Raw genomic sequence first — 16,147 nt, forward strand, 5'->3', positions numbered from 1 at the left:
TATTTATCTTCAATTGGAGCTGTTAGTTAAAGATTTTGCGCTTTATATGGTTTGCAATTGACGAGTAGTCTTTTCATTCCACTCATGGGCTTGAGTTGGATTGTCGACTTCGTGAGTCGAACACCCCAACCTCCTCTTATCTTTTGTCATGATTTTTCTTTTCTTTTTTGGTAAAGATCATTTGTCATGATTCACGGACCGGAACTGTTGCATTTCAGAAAATTAGCGCGTTTCTCTTATTGTTTAAGCTGAGAAGGATTTCTCCATCGACGTACTGGGTTCAGCTACTCAACACCAGTTATCATCATTCTCACGATTTATATTAAGCTATAGCAAATGTGAGGGTACTCATTCGTTCCTCACGACGTTTCAACTCAGGTCTTCTTTATCCTTATTTTTGTTGCTCTCCACATGTACCCAGTAGCAGCGCAACAGGCAATCTTTAAGATAACCACTCCCAGGTCATTCTTTTCTGGTTCAGAACAACAGATGAAATTCCAAAACAAAACTAGAAATTTCATTAGCATGATAAAATCTTGCTTCTATTGGACTCAAAACAAACAGCAAAAGATATTTAGAATAGCGGATGGTTTTCCTTCAGCCCTAGTGATCTTCTTATCCCTAGCTGAGGTGCCTTTCCTCTTTATTTAGAGGAAATTACAAGAACCAAAAAGTAAAACTAACTGTAATTTCTAATTCAGAATAACAAAGATTATACCATAATTTTCTAAAAAATTGGTAAATTTATGACTGTAAAAATGACCCGAAATACATTTAAGACAATAAAGAAAGATTTCAGAGTTTGTGCCTAGGGTATTCCATTTTTGCTATGCTATTCTTCCCATTCCCTTGATGGAAGCTTGTAAATTTCAGTTGCATTGATCCCAATGGTCCTTGGAAGATGAAGCATCCTCTATTGTTTATCTGCTGCTTCAAAGTATCCTGCAATGTGTTTGTTCAACCAAAGCAGACACTATAAATTCTAAGAATTTTTTTTATTTACAGTATTATGTACAGGGTCTTGTTAACTCATGTATTTGTAACTTAATGAATTTGCTTCAAGTTAAGCATCCATGTAGAACTATGCTTTTTGTTGGTTTTAGGTTTTGGCATGAATAATGCACATGTTGTAATTCTATCTGCTACATTTGGCTTCACTTTATTATCATTTAACATGCATCAAAAGGACCTTGTGTTTCATGTGTTCAGTTCATTTGCATAATGTACCTAATCTAACCTTGCAGTTTGTGCCTCTGTAAAACAACCCAAAGCAGAAGGTTGCACTAGCTTAAGAGGTTTCTCTTTATTGGTTTATATCCATTTCTTTTGTATAGCCACATCTGCACTAGTATAAAAGTAGCAGCAACTTTTTCAAAATTTTTGTTCTTTTAGTTTCTTCTGCTTCTCCCTCTTTATTTTGGGGGTGGGGGTTTGAGGGGTTGGAGTGGTCCTTCATTTTTCTTGACTCAATGTATTTATAATGACTTTAGATGCATGAGTAGAAGTCCAGGTAGTGTTCAGCTTGAGCCAATCTATGAGAAAGTTCATCATCTGTTTGTTATTCATTCAAATACCTTATCTTCCTAATCCAGCCATAAGGGAGGCAAACAGTGCACGCCCCCCACCCCCAGGCGTGTGTGCCTGAAACCCAAGAACACATAAAAAGAAGTTTAGTTGATTTATTTGTTTTATTATTGTTATTTTTCTAATATTTTATTCTGTTTTTGATTGTATGAATTGGGGGGAAAAAGGTATTGGGCACATTCATCACGGAGTGGGAGGAGGGGAAAGTTGTTTGCAACAAGCTTTTGTCATCAAAGGAATCTGCTCAGATGTACGCTGAACGCCTGGCGGAACTTGCTGATGCTTTGGGTTTTGATGGTTGGCTGGTAAATGCTTTCATTCAATTAGTTTGATATTTTCACTATTCTGTGTTATGCTCTTTTCATGAAACCTTTTCCCACCTTTTGAGTGATAGAGGCCTGCATATGACTCATCCAATTTTAGTTTTTTATGTGATTACCAGTCTGGATGCATTTACCTGTGGTATACCAGTTAGGTCTACACTATTTTTTGGGTCATCTACCCACTTAATGGTGTAAATGATGTAATTTTATTCACTTGTACTGTCAAGAAGCCATCTGTTGGGTTGACTTGAACAGATTCCATTAGACCGAATCTGTCTAGCACCTGTCAGTTATAAAAATCAAAATTAAGTGCTTTTCGGGGGGGGGGGGGGGGGTTGGGGGGGGGGGAGGTTACAGAGAAAGCTTGCTGGAACAATTTGAGTTAAAAAAGGAGAGGGGTGGGGGTACCTCAAACTAGTTTTGCTGTGAGAAACGGTTCCTGTGAGAAGCCTCTCCTATTTGTCCTTCTCATCTTTCAATTGATTCTCATTCCCCTTTTCTAATTCCCGTATTTTCTGAGCAGAGTTTGTTCCTTTTGAAACATATTTGAATGCCCTTGGAAGACTTCCATCCGTTGGTGACTTCTGTGAACAAAAGAGACCTACCAAGGCCTGCGGCTATCTATTCTGGAGATTCTCTGGACAGCAGTGTTGATGCTATGTCTTTCTTATGCTTTTATCACCAATCTTTTGAGGACCATTTAGGGCCTATCTAAAGGGCTCTTTGACAGGGTATAGGGTACATATATGACCTGGTTGCTAAGTTAAACGGCATCATCACATTCTTGACCTAAATCAAGGTTGGACCGGATGTGGGAATACAACCATCAACTCAGGCTACAGTTTTGGGTTTCAAGAAAGACTCCCATAAGGACCACTCGACTAGGTTCTCTTCTGTGAGTTTTTGTTCTCTTAAGTTTAACCTTCTTTTCCCCATCTGGAAACTGTTGTGTCCATGCTTTTAATCTATTACTGGAGATTGGTTACAGTTTATTAGGATTTAGTCTTTTTTTTTTTTGAGTCTCACATATTATCCTACTATTGGTGGGTTGACTAAGGTCTCTTTTCTGGATTTTATCCCGCTCTACACTAACCGATTGACTACTGTTTTTGTGTATTCTCAACTGTTTGGGGATTGTTTATGTGCTGTCGTCTGGACTGATGTCAGTGGTTTTTTGGGTTGTTGTGGATTTTTATTGGGGTTGGGGGTTATACCTACCTTACGTAATCCATTTTTGTTGCTCCAAGCTGGAGCCTTTTGTACACACACAAACACATACACATGCAAACTTCGGCTAAAGGGAATAGTGTAGATAACACAAGTTAGATGGGTGTCCATATCATGGTTTGTCATTAGTATTTTATTGGTACTTTATTCCCTATGGTCCTTTTAGTTAAGACTTTAGGTCTTAGTTGGTTTCCTAATAAGAGTGAACCTACTATAAGAGTCTAATTGCTGGCTTTCTGAATAAAGACAGTGCACACATGAAACAGATTGATGCAGAATTGAAGACATATTTACGAAAGTCAGAATTTATCGTTGTCAGCAGTTCTTTTCTCTCCTCTCTTTGTAGCTATTGGTTTCAGATCCTATTTCATTACAATAGGTGCTTGCTGATGTTTCAGGGTAAATTTCCACCTTTTGGGCTCCAGAATGTGCTTTTCTTTAGTTATACTGACATGGATGACATTTCAGTGGTATGTTTGCCATTTTTGCAAAACATTTTGGTTTTGGCAGGGGTCAAAATTCCACGAAACCCAAAAGATTTAGCTTTGATCCATTTATGATTTATGCGGCCTAGCCATACTCAGTTATCCAGTGGTCTGCTTGACTTGATTCAAAATATTCCTTTTTTCCTATTAGTTGTTTGTTTTTTGGATGTACCGTCATCTCTATCAACTCTATCCAATTCAACTCAACTCAGTGTTGTTCCAACTAAATGGGGTCGGCTGCATAGATGGTTCTTCTCCAATCAATTCTATCCCAAGCTGTATATCCTCCATTCAACTAGTACAAACCCAAGCAACTCTGTTCCACCCCTCATCCTTAGACTTCTGTTCTAAATTCTGTATTTGGCTGGAACTGGTCAAAACAGGTCTCAGTTTCCAAAACACCCTTGCTATCATCCCATACAAGGGACAATAAAAACTGCTTCGATGTTTCCTTTTAGCTAGTCATCCCAATTTACTTTCTTGTTTGCAGTTAGGCATATCATTCCAAAGAATTATGTGGCATCAAAGTTATGTGTCATGTTTTAGCTGTGACATCAAAGAAATGAAGTCCACAGTAATTCAATGTGTTTTGTTGTTTTCGTTCCAATAATCCTTTGTGTTATTTTTTGAAATTCACTCTTTCTTTTCTGTTTTTTGCCTTCTCTTTCTTAATTTTTAATTTATTTGTATAGGTGTATTCATGTAGGGAATGTTGACCAAGTAGCAGTCGTTACTAAGAACAGGCTGATGCAAACCTGAAGAGGAAGAAAGTAGGCCAAAGAGGCTGCCGCCCAGCAGCATTTACAGCAGTAGAAGTCAGTTTATACTTAGTTGTCCCTTTTAATTTTTGGATAAGGATGGTATTTTTTAAGTTCAGCCAACTCAAGTTGAGGGCAGAATAATCTTTCCAGCTCATCTACGTCAGTTTTTAAACTTCAATGTCCTCCACGATTTAGATTGCCTTCTTGATGTTTCAGGTGTCCAAGACCTAAGTCTATAAGGATTCCTATTTCCAGCAGGTTTTCAAGTTGAATTCTGACCCTCCCATTGTAAGGCTGTTTACGCATCTATACATACCCCTCGTCCAAATTGGTGGGATGAAGACTTAATATATTTTGCCAATTGCTTATCAGCTTTGCCACTTCTGTATGAAAATTTGTCTGATCTGAGTCTAAGATTAGATTGTTATCCTGTTTAAAATCCAACAGGCCTAGGATTACTGATGTAGGAGAAACCCTAGAAACTAGGGGACCTACAAAGTGGCTACTAGACTCTTAGAATTAACGCCTATTCTTGACAGATAGTAAAGAAAGGAATTTTTGCAGCACTTGTAATCTGATTTATCATGCATGTAAGACAGTTAAAGTAGAGAAATAAACACGATAAGTCTTACTGGTAAGCACAACTAAACAAGAATCAATAGGGAAACAAGGGGATGGGGATCTTGGCACCATAATACTAAATTGAATGCAAGACTATTAAGAAACTTAAAGAAAAATAGAACTATCCTAATCAATATCAGATTTCTAACAAGGAATTCAACAATTAACAATGTAAAGGGAGTCTTAAGAAGTTTTTGTTTTAAACAAATAATTGAGAAGTATTTTAGGAGAGATAATGTTACCTACTGATCTTGGCTGCAAAACAGGGGTTAGAAAGCATCTAGGAACATAAATAATAGAAAGAAAATATTTTGAAGAAGTGGGAATCCTAGGAAAGGAGAAAATAATATTCTGAAGTAATGGCGTATCCTAGGAAAGAGAGTAGGTGATAAGAGAGAGGGAGAGAAAGAAAAGAAACAAAGAGAAGGGACAGGAGACTAACAGAAGACAACTAGACTAACAAAGAAGGAAGAAAAAAAAAAAAAAAAGAATCGTGGGTTTGGGAAGAAGAAGAAGATTTCCAAGAAAGAAACTAGGTCTTTTTTTTTTTTTTTTTTTTTAAGAAAAAAAGAGAGTAGATCTTTGTAGAGGAGAGCAAGGAGAAGTTTTATAGTGGGAAATAAAGGTGAAAGGAGGAGAGAAAACTTACCTGGAGAGAGAAGAGAAAACCAGCACCGCCAGTAGAGAGAGAGAGAGAGAGAGAGAGAGAGAGAGAGAGAGAGAGAGAGAGAGAGCAGCCGTGAGCTTTTTCTAATTCTTTTCTTTTCATTCAAATTGCCCAAAAACGAATTTGATACAAGGTTTAAATAAAAGAATTGATTCCTCACAACCCTACATGTTTAATTCCCAAAATAACCCCAACTTAAGTTGTATATATAACCCAAACTCAAAATAATTCAAAATTGGGCCCAAACAGACTCTAGGCCCAGCCCATAAAGACTAACAATGAAATCAAAATATTTAAATAGTAAACTACTACCCAACCCACTAAGACTAAGAAAAATAACATGACAAACTGCCTATGAGCAGTGTTTCTCATCGTCCATCCACATAGATGCTGTCGTGGGATGATCTCTACGTCGGCGTCGTCGGTAAACTCGAAACTGCTCACTGATGTCTTCATCAATTACTCAAGGAGAAATCTTTTATTGATTGATTCATATCAGTTTGGACTTTCAGGTTCTCTTGATTTTAGTTTGAAGGGGGTGCAGCATCCTATGCTGCACATTCAGATGAATTAGAGATTAGTTCATGCTTCAAATATAAGAACTAGGTCTTGCTTATTGTGGTGGTTGATTTATGGAGTGAAGATTGCAGATCGGAATCAGAGATCGACTTCAGTTTTTCAGGGTTAGTTTGACCTTGTTTGGATTACTTTATAAGTTACTTCAGAGAGGATTTTGAACATGTTGCTTCAAATCTTGTGTTTCATAAAAGAAGTGAACACATCGAAGTAGATTGTCATTTTGTTCGTGAGAAGCTGCAATAAGGATTATTTCTCCTCATCGTGTTTGTAATGGGAGCAACTTGCGAATGTATTCACAAAGACTTTTGGGGAGTGCGAGAGTGGATTATATTTGTAACAAGCTTGGCATGATTTAACTCAATGTTAACTGTTCATGTGAGCAATCACACATTGTTCATTTGAACATTAGCTTGTTAACAGTTTTATTATTATTATTATTTACTTTTTTGACTATTCTGCCTTTATATAATGTGCTATGTTGTTATCATTATATGTTGAACCAATGGGGAGTTTTAACATTGAGTTGTAACTCCCAGGCTTAGACAGACCTTACCTCTTTCTCTTTGTTTTCTTTCTCCATTTTTCTCCTTTATAGTTACATCCTTAATCAAAAAACAAACTGCCCCTGAAGATACTCATCAATAAAAATTGTATAGTGGGGCTATAAATAGACAGGAAACTGAGTGAACTTACTTAGATCTGCATCATCTCCATTTGAATATCTGAATTTCACATATCCATTGATAAACCAGGTCAGAGAAATACAAGTTCCTGTCGATGTCACTTTTTATAGTCTTATTTTGCATTGAACTCAATTTTTGGTTATCTGTTATCGCTTTTATTCCTATTCTCTAAACCTAGAGACATAATTCCTGTACCTTTTTTAATTTCTACATATGGAGCTCTTTAATATCTACAAAAAAAAACATGTCAGAGACGTGGTGTTTTTTCCCTCTTCTTCGACAGGTGGCATGTTGATACCACTAGAGCCCTTTTGATAGTTTTTATGTTTTATGAGTGTATGCATGTTTCAAAATGAAACCAGTAAATTATAATGTTGTTATTAGATTTTTTTTTTAATACGAAATCAACTAGAAGTGTGATTCTTTACTAATGATTGGCAAAGTGTGAAAAATAGGGAAGGGTAAGCATATAGCTATAGAGGAGAGGAAGGAGATGAATGATGACCTTATCTCAAATAATTTGAGAGTTCCAAGTAATTTTTATGCAGTCTCCACTTCTGTTTTATTGTTGTCATCCATCCTTTTTTAAGATTCATTCCTTTTCCTGTCCTTACGTTTTGAATTGATGTAGATCAATGTAGAGAATAAACTGGACTTATGGCAAGTCCCTAATTTGAAAGAATTTGTTGGTCATTTAACAAAAGCCATGCACACCTCAGTAGCTGGATCTTTGGTGATTTGGTAAGTCTTTGAGATTCAATCCATTCTCAGTTGAAACTACTGCAATACTGCAACATAGCGGCATTCTTTATGGCTCATGTTTGCTCCCTTTATTGTTGGTGATGCAGGTATGATGCTGTCACCACAAATGGCCACCTTAAGTGGCAAGATCAATTGAATGAGTACAATAAGCCTTTCTTTGATTTATGTGATGGCATATTTGTAAATTATACCTGGAAGGTATTGCAGTCTGTTTCTTTTATTGAAAAATGAAAATGTGATTTCAACAATTAGTCAGGCATTAAAAGTCCACATAACTTGCAGGCAAACTATCCAACGGTTTCAGCAGCTGCTGCTGGTGAGAGGAAGTTTGATGTATATATGGGTATTGATGTTTTTGGAAGGAATACATATGGTGGTGGACAATGGAATGTGAGAATTCAATTTGATCCCTAGATATATTTAACTTTTATCCTTTATTTTATCCTTTAACACGTGTATGATTGCCAACCCCCAGGGGATGGGTGCTGGTCTAAATCGACTGGCAATCTCTCTTTGACTCCTCTTACCTGCTTGGGGCCACCCACCTTAGATTCAATTGGCATTCCACTTAAATCCTTGAATATGCCAGTCCTGTGACTGTAAGGCACTGTCAAGTTGTAAAATCTGTGAAGGTCTACGTTGGCACCAGTGCTGCGTAGATCATTGTAAAGCAGTAATGGTCTTCTAATTACTGTTAGTGATGCATCACACCTTTTGATCACTGAAAATTCGTAGAAGTTAAAGGATGAGAGGGTGTAGAAGTCTTAAGGATTCCACTAAATTTGTTATATGGTAGCTATTTTTATAGGGATCCCAGGATCCCAGCTTCTGATCATATACATCAATGCCTTGTAAAGTTCTTGTTTTTCATAATTTACCCCTGGACATTCAGAATTCATATGTAATGAAAACCAAATTAATGGACAAAAGCTCATGTATTGGGGAATATTACTCATGCAAGGCCAATATGTCATGGAAGATACTCTAATTCAGTCTTGGCACCAGTAAGTAGAGGTCTGATTCATTGTTTTTGAACTTTTTTTAATGTCAGTGCATATATACGGAAAAAAATGGAGTGTACTTTAGGTGTGACCTTGAGAGTTAGTCACAGATGAGTGAAAAGGAGGCCGATTCTCTCAGATATATTTATATAGGTCATGAAACATAATAATGGAGTTCCAAATCAATGCTCACTAAACAAAAGGAAAAAAGGAAATCAAGTCCCATTTGATGTAGTGGGGTTACAGAAGTTAAATTGAAGGACATATTGACATTTTAATCAAGAGTTCTTCATGGTCTGGTTTTTGCCTCAGATAAATAAATATTGCCTCCAAAGTTCTGGGGCAAGGCATAGGTCTTAAGGCTGATTTTTTCTGACAGGATGTTGTTTGTAGGAATCATAGTTGTCAAGTCTAGGCGCTTGTGTTTAAGGCAACAAGATTAGGACACCTAATGGGTTTACATTAATTTATGTTTGTTGCGCTTTTTTCAATGAATATGCTTTTATTTTATTTACTATATTTTTGTTTATATTATGTTGATTTTCTCATGTTAGGCTATTACTAGCATAACTGTATTATCATATTGCATCGATCAATTTCTGTGTTCTGTGTAAATATTATTACCCAAAATTACCATATGATGTATTACATATATCATGCACACTTTGGGAGGCCTGGATAAGTGCTTTTTTGCATAAGCACCCCTCTGATGCCTTGGGTCTCCTAGACAACTATGGCAGGCATATGCCTCATATGGAAGCAGTTACCTTCATAGGGTGCAAATGCACACAATTTCATATATAATCCATAATTTGGTCAAGACTTGGTAATTTTTAAGTAAAACACAACATGTATTGGCTGGATAAAACTGGGTAAAACCAGATGAAACTTTGTGTTTTTTTTTTTAATAAATTTTCTTTAACTCCCTTAAGGTCCAGCCTTGATCACTTATCTGAGTTGTTTATTATTATTATTATTATTTTCTTGGTTTAATGGTTGGAAGATCTGGATTGTGTGGCTTTTTGACTTCTCCTCTTTTGGACATTAGAAGCAATTCTGAGTGTTCATTCTGGATCATCTATAAGATAGAGTCAACTAGATTGTGTATGTGTCCCTCTCCCCTGTACTTATCAACCATTGTTGTCATGATGCAAAGGTGACGCAACTGCTTGAAGGCCTTCCTAAGTGTTTAGGCTATAAAACAGACCTAAGGCATCACCTGGGCAGTTAAAGCATCATGTGTTCTTTATGTATATAATTATAATTATTCTAACTGGTACAAATAACATATTAAAAATTATATAATTCTTCTAATATGCTAAATAATTAGGAAAAGAAAAAAAAAAAAACGATCTATGAGTACCAATATAGGATAATCGCATAATTACAAAACACGTATTCACATAATTACAGAATTACAGCCTCAAAAAGTTATAGGATAAATGGTTATGACCATAGTTTGCATAAATTTAGCAAGTTACAACTTACAATAACGTATGGATTGCATGATGCACATTTTACATTGAATCACTGAATAGCAGCAGCAATGACTGTGGTAGCAACTTAGGCCGCCAGCCACCACTAGCAGAAGTATCTGCTGTCTATAGTATGTGGTATATGATGATGATCATCCAACGTAAGTGCTAGAAGGGGTATCATTCCTTTTATATGAAAGAATGAAATGCTTAAGTGCATTTGCAGTGTATAGAAATTACACGGTATCCAATTAAAAAAATTAAAAATAAGGATCAAATTAATATAAGCTTTGTTAGACAAACAAGTCCAAGATTCCCCAAGGACTAGGCTTATTGTTAGATCTTGGGGACTCTCCGCTACCTTCCGATCCTCTTCTTGATCGGTTCCCCCCTCCCCCTCTCCTCTTTTCATATCTTCTTAGTGTCTTTAATATATTATTTATTCACCAAAAAAAAAGTCCAAGATGTGGGTGCTTTGGGACCTTAGCTGTGGCAAGGCGTCCAAGGTGAGCCACCTTTTGCCTTACAGAAAGAGGCCCAACAGACTGCCTCTAAAACTTTCTTGACACCTAGGCATCGCCTAGGTAATGCCTTTACAACTATGATATCAACCATATGAGCCACCATTTATTGGATCCCTTAGAATATCCATCACCAAATTTCATATTCTTAAATAAAAACTCTGATGAAGAAAGATCTATTTTGCCATCATGTGGCACATTTTGGCTGCCCACTGGAAGATTTGTGCATAGCTAAATGATTGGAATGGTAGAATACTTGTTTGGGAATCTAACAAACAAGTATTTGCTGAGAGGCTACAGCAACAGAGGAACATATTATTATTCCTTAAAATGGGAAATGAATGATTGGATATGGTAGACAATCTTCGAAGTTACCTATTGCAAAAGTGCTTATTTGTCTGTTAACATTGCTCAAGTGCCCGGATGCTTTTCTTTTTCTCTTGGGGGTGGGGTGGGAACTTTTATGATGTCTAATCTATCATTTTATTTATTTATTTTCTGATATTGGGTTTCGAACATTTAGTTTCTCTTTAAGGAGAGATCTTGGAATTGGATCACTTGTTATTTTCCCACATCAGATCAAATTTATACTTGATTTACTAAAGAAAGATGGCGTCTCAGCTGCCATTTTTGCTCCTGGTTGGGTCTATGAAACGAAGCAACCACCTGACTTTCAAACAGCACAACGCCGGTAATTTACATCTTTTTCAATTCTGCAGAGCGTTATTGGTATTTACTATTTCAGTTGGTTCATAGTTTGTTTTCCCTCTCTCCTCCCTCTTCTTTTGTGTCATGAATTGTATTAAGAAGAATACTATCAATACCTCAAAAAGTAGTCCCTGAGAGGACTAGAGTCCATCTGAAAATATTGGTGTAGACATGCCTTTACTGTTGCAATTCCAAATTCATCATCCCCTAGATATTATTATGTCATCTGCATAAACAACCAACACCACAACCTTGAAGTCCTTGTGCCGTACAAGACAATGGTCAGAACAATAGTGGGAGAAAACACGTGGAGTAACATGAGTGCTGTACTGGTTCAGCCAAGGCTTAGGGGACTGGTTCAACCCATAGATTGCCTCATGGCACCTGTATCCTCTAGTAGAACACTCCCTGTCCACAACATGCCTTGGAGGTTTGCTCCATGCCGACTGCTCCTTTAGATCACCATAGAGGATAAAAAGGTCAGTCCAAATTGACTGCTAAAGATATGAGAACATGAACATAGTTTAGATGGGCAACTAGAGGAAACGTCTAAAAATAGTCTAATGCATATGTTTGAGTGTACCCTTCTGCAAGCAGCCACCTTGCCTTCAGAATTCAATTGTACCATTAGGATTATATTTGATGGTCTACACCCAGCAGAAATGCACAAGAACTTTACCTGATGGTAAATCCATTAACATCAATGTCCCCTGAGATAATAAGGCATGCATCTCCTGTTAGATAGGGTGAGATACAACCTCGCAATAATTAAGAGGAACAGACTTCTTTTTTTAGGGGGGGGGGTGGTGATGAATAGAAAATTAAATACCAAAGGATAAGAAAGGAAAAAAAGAAAGGGACGGGGGAAGGGAGAGAACATATAACCATTGGTGTCATGGCACTGAAGTGATCTAAGGCGTTTTAGGGTTGTTGAAGCTCCTAGGCAGTATCAAGGCATTTATGGCAACCTAAGTGAGCACCCGCTTCCCCTTTCTTTTCTAACATAAATACACATGTTGGGGTTGACTCTTTTATCTTTTTGGAATTTACTTTCTAAACTATTTTTATTGATTTCAAATAGGTGATGTTATCTTATTTGTGAATAATATCTTAACTAGCTGAATATTAAATAAAAAATCTGTTTCTTAAATGATATTTGGCATAAAATGCCCGATGTAGGTCTGATACCAATTAACTGAGTGCAAGGCGCCCTACAATAAGGTCGCAACTGCCTAGGCCTCTAAAAGTCAGCTTGGATGCCTAAGAGGCGCCTTGGCGCCGCCTTGACTACTGTGCATATGGCACAACCCAATTACAAGGCCTAGCCAACAAAGGGAAGGCAAAGTGCCTCCAAATAGGAACCCCAATCAAATAAAAAGCACTTAAAGGGAAACAAAAGCCTGGTTCTACAAGTCGACCAACCAGCCTCGAAGAAGGTTATTCATAATTCTCAAACAATGGGAACATAATAAACAGACAATGAATGTGCAAAACTATGGAATTGAGATGGAACATGAGAAATTTCTCAATATGGTAGGTAGTCACAGATTTATGAGTGCAAGCACAAGTATCATTTATGAGTGCAAGCTCAAGTATCTTCCAAAGAGCAACTGAAAGATCAGCAATGACCATAGAACCAGGATGTTCTTTTTGTAGTTTGTAGGAAAGAACCTTCTGTTCATGATTTCATTAGTAGTTAACCAATGCCTTAGGTCTGATTTTGTCATTGTTGCTTGATCTACCAAACCCAACCTTTGCCTTTCAACTTAGCTTCTACAAATAATACTTTTCTGGCCTCAGTCAATCCATACCATTATCCAAGCTACAGTTGAGCCAAGGTAATTTCCTGGATTATTATCTCTTTAAAAACCAAGAATGTCCAAATTCTCTGTTCTATCAACTCTGTTATCATCATATGATGAGCTCTATAAGGTGGAGGTTGTGGTGGCGGTGGTAGTGGAAGAGATGGTAATTGTTGAAGTATATACACTTGGGCTATTTACTGTTCACGGTACTGTTGACGTGAACAGTAAAATCTGTGTTACTGTTCACGTGAACAGTAAAAACTGCATAGTTTCTATTTCTAATGTAGGAGACTTGCTACATAAGTTTTGGGAGTTTTTAGAAAGCATAGTTTCTATTTTGGTGGTAGTTTCTATTTTCAGTACTTTCTATTTTAGGAATTAGGAAGTTACTAAAGCTGTAATATTTTGTTTCCTTTTTTTTCTAGAGGACAATTACTTGTCTCTTAAGTTGTATTAGATTCATTAGAAGCTATAAATAAAAGTGCTTTGTGATTCTAGACTTTAAAGCAAGAATCATAGGCCTCTTCTACTGGTTCGTCATCTCTCTTCTCTTATTCTTCTTCTTCTCTCTTTTCTCTGTTAAAGTTCAACTACTGTTTTGATTATTTAAAGCTTGTTTTCTAACATGGCATCAGAGCAAGTTTAATCAACCTAGGGATTGTTTTCTCTCTCTTGGCTGCCTAGTTTTTTTTTTCCTTTTTTTTCCTTTTTCTTATCTAGGGCAGCCCCAACCTTCGTTGCAGTAATTGTGCATGGCTGTCCTTCTTCTTAACTTTTGAAGCACCAAGTATCTATGTATTAATACTACAAAAAGGCCCTAAGCTTTTTGGGAATATGTCTACCTATTTGATTCAACTGAGGTTGCTACTACCCTTTTGTGTGCAAATCTGAAGTTCAATTTGCACTATATTGATGTCTTGGGATTCCTCTTGATTCTTGCAAAGATATGCCCATAATTCGGATTGCAAGACCTAAGTATTGTCTTCCATTGTTTGTGCTATAAGTTTAGTTGCAAGTCGTATACTAGTACCCCTGTTTCATTGAATTTCTCTCTTCTGAAAAATTCTGCTGCTACCTTCTTGCTTTACTACTTCTTCCGTTGTTTATTTCAGAATCAAGTTTAGCCTTCTTTTTATCTAATACTTCTACAAAGACCTAGAGGACTATTTTTCCTTCATATCGAGATCTGTTTGAGTTTCAAATCTAGCAGAAGTTTGCTGCTATGGTCCGAGAATCTGATATTATCTGCTACTGCAGCAACTGTTATTGCACTTCTTTCGAGTGGATTGCTGCAACGACTTCTACAATTTTGAGATTCCAAGCTGGTTCAATATATTTTTTTTCCTGGTCTAATTTGCTCTTGCCTAAGGGTTAGCGGTGGTCCAGAATTTTTTTCCCCCTTGGAGCACAAGACTTTGTCCTGTGAGACGATTTTGTACTACTTGATCAACTTTTTTGGTGAATAATACACTGCTCTGTGGCTGCTACTTTTCCTTCTTGGGTTTCTTTTGTGTTCATACTTTAAGATGCTTGTCACTGGTCATCATTAATTGTCCACGTGTAATGCTACACGTGAGGGGGAGAATGGTACCTTATTCTATATCTACTCAAGATGTGCTGATGGATATTATTTGTGAAGATCTTTGTTCTCAACTTATGGCATTTTACAACGATATCATTACATGTCTTTACCTATATTGTCCTTTACCTAACTACTTGGTCCGTAGTAACCCATACTACCTTACCTACTTGGTCGCAGTAACCCATACTGTCTTTTGCCTTACCTACTTTGTCCGCAGTAACCCATACTGTCTTTTACCTTATCTATTTGGTCCGCAGTAACTCATACTGTCTTTTACCTTACCTACTTGGTCCGTAGTAACCCATACTGTCTTTTACCTTATCTATTTGGTCCGCAGTAACCCATATTGTCTTTTGCCTTACCTACTTGGTCCGCAGTAACCCATACTGTCTTTTACCTCATCTATTTGGTCCACAGTAACTCATACTGTCTTTTACCTTACCTACTTGGTCCATAGTAACCCATACTGTCTTTTACCTTATCTATTTGGTCCATAGTAACTCATACTACCTTACCTACTTGGTCCACAGTAACCTATACTGTCTTTTACCTACCTACTTGGTCCACAGTTTTCAATATTGCCTTTTACCTACCTATACTTTTCCTGCCTTCTTGTGAAGCATTTATATGGACATTGGAGTTGCAATTTTGAAGATTTAGCGTGGATATTTCTCCCTACTACCGGCATTACGTGGATAATGCTTTTTGCCTACCTACTACTTGCGTTCTTGTGAAGCATTTATATGGACTTTGGAGTTACAATTTTGAAGATCTAGTGTGGATATTTCTCCTTACTACCGCCATTATATGGATAGTGTCTTTGATCCTGCTATACTTATGGACTTTGTTCGTCTTCAACATCGTCGATTGTTCTCAATATTGGATGGTTCTATTGACATGAATAATTAAAGTTTTTTAAGTTGGTGTTGATTATCTCCTGGGTGAAGTTTTCTTAGTGTTTATCAACAACAACAACAATAAGCCTTTTCCCAACTAAATGGGGTCGGCTACATGGATTCTTGCCCTCCAATCGGTTCTGTTCAAGGCCATGCTAGATACAAGGCCTAAGCTATACATATCCTTTCTCACCACTTCTCCTAAGGTTATCTTAGGTCTACCCCTAGCTCTTCTAGTTCCTTCAATATGGATTATATCACTTCTCCGAACAGGAGCATTTATAGGTCTCCGTTGAACGTGGCCGTGCCACCTCAAACGACTTTCTCTAAGCTTATCACTTATAGGAGCAACTCCCAGACCAACTCTAATATGATCGTTTCTTATCTTATCCATCCTAGTTTTGCCACTCATCCATCTTAGCATCCTCATTTCTGCTACACTGAGTTTATCTATATGATTCTTCTTA

General features: G+C 37.1%; 1 protein-coding gene across 2 annotated transcripts in view; it reads left to right on the forward strand.

The window, feature by feature from the left end:
- The window catches only part of LOC149027520 (cytosolic endo-beta-N-acetylglucosaminidase 1-like), a 36,329-nt gene that overhangs the window by 485 nt on the left and 19,697 nt on the right, over positions 1 to 16,147 (forward strand). Inside the window, exons 1-6 of one of the 2 annotated variants that reach the window (XM_089163377.1) lie at positions 77 to 378; positions 1,752 to 1,889; positions 7,562 to 7,671; positions 7,779 to 7,890; positions 7,975 to 8,082; positions 11,268 to 11,380. In XM_089163377.1, coding sequence (XP_089019503.1) covers positions 1,833 to 1,889; positions 7,562 to 7,671; positions 7,779 to 7,890; positions 7,975 to 8,082; positions 11,268 to 11,380 — 500 coding nt within the window. In that variant the 5' untranslated portion in view covers positions 77 to 378; positions 1,752 to 1,832. Of the gene's footprint in view, positions 1 to 76; positions 379 to 1,751; positions 1,890 to 7,561; positions 7,672 to 7,778; positions 7,891 to 7,974; positions 8,083 to 11,267; positions 11,381 to 16,147 lie in introns of those variants that run through there. The other variant, XM_089163367.1, reaches the window with a different exon arrangement.

Source organism: Hakea prostrata, chromosome 1 (assembly GCF_041222555.1).
Source record: "Hakea prostrata isolate BN-2017 chromosome 1, UWA_Hpros_2, whole genome shotgun sequence".
In the NCBI taxonomy this organism is placed as follows: domain Eukaryota; kingdom Viridiplantae; phylum Streptophyta; class Magnoliopsida; order Proteales; family Proteaceae; genus Hakea; species Hakea prostrata.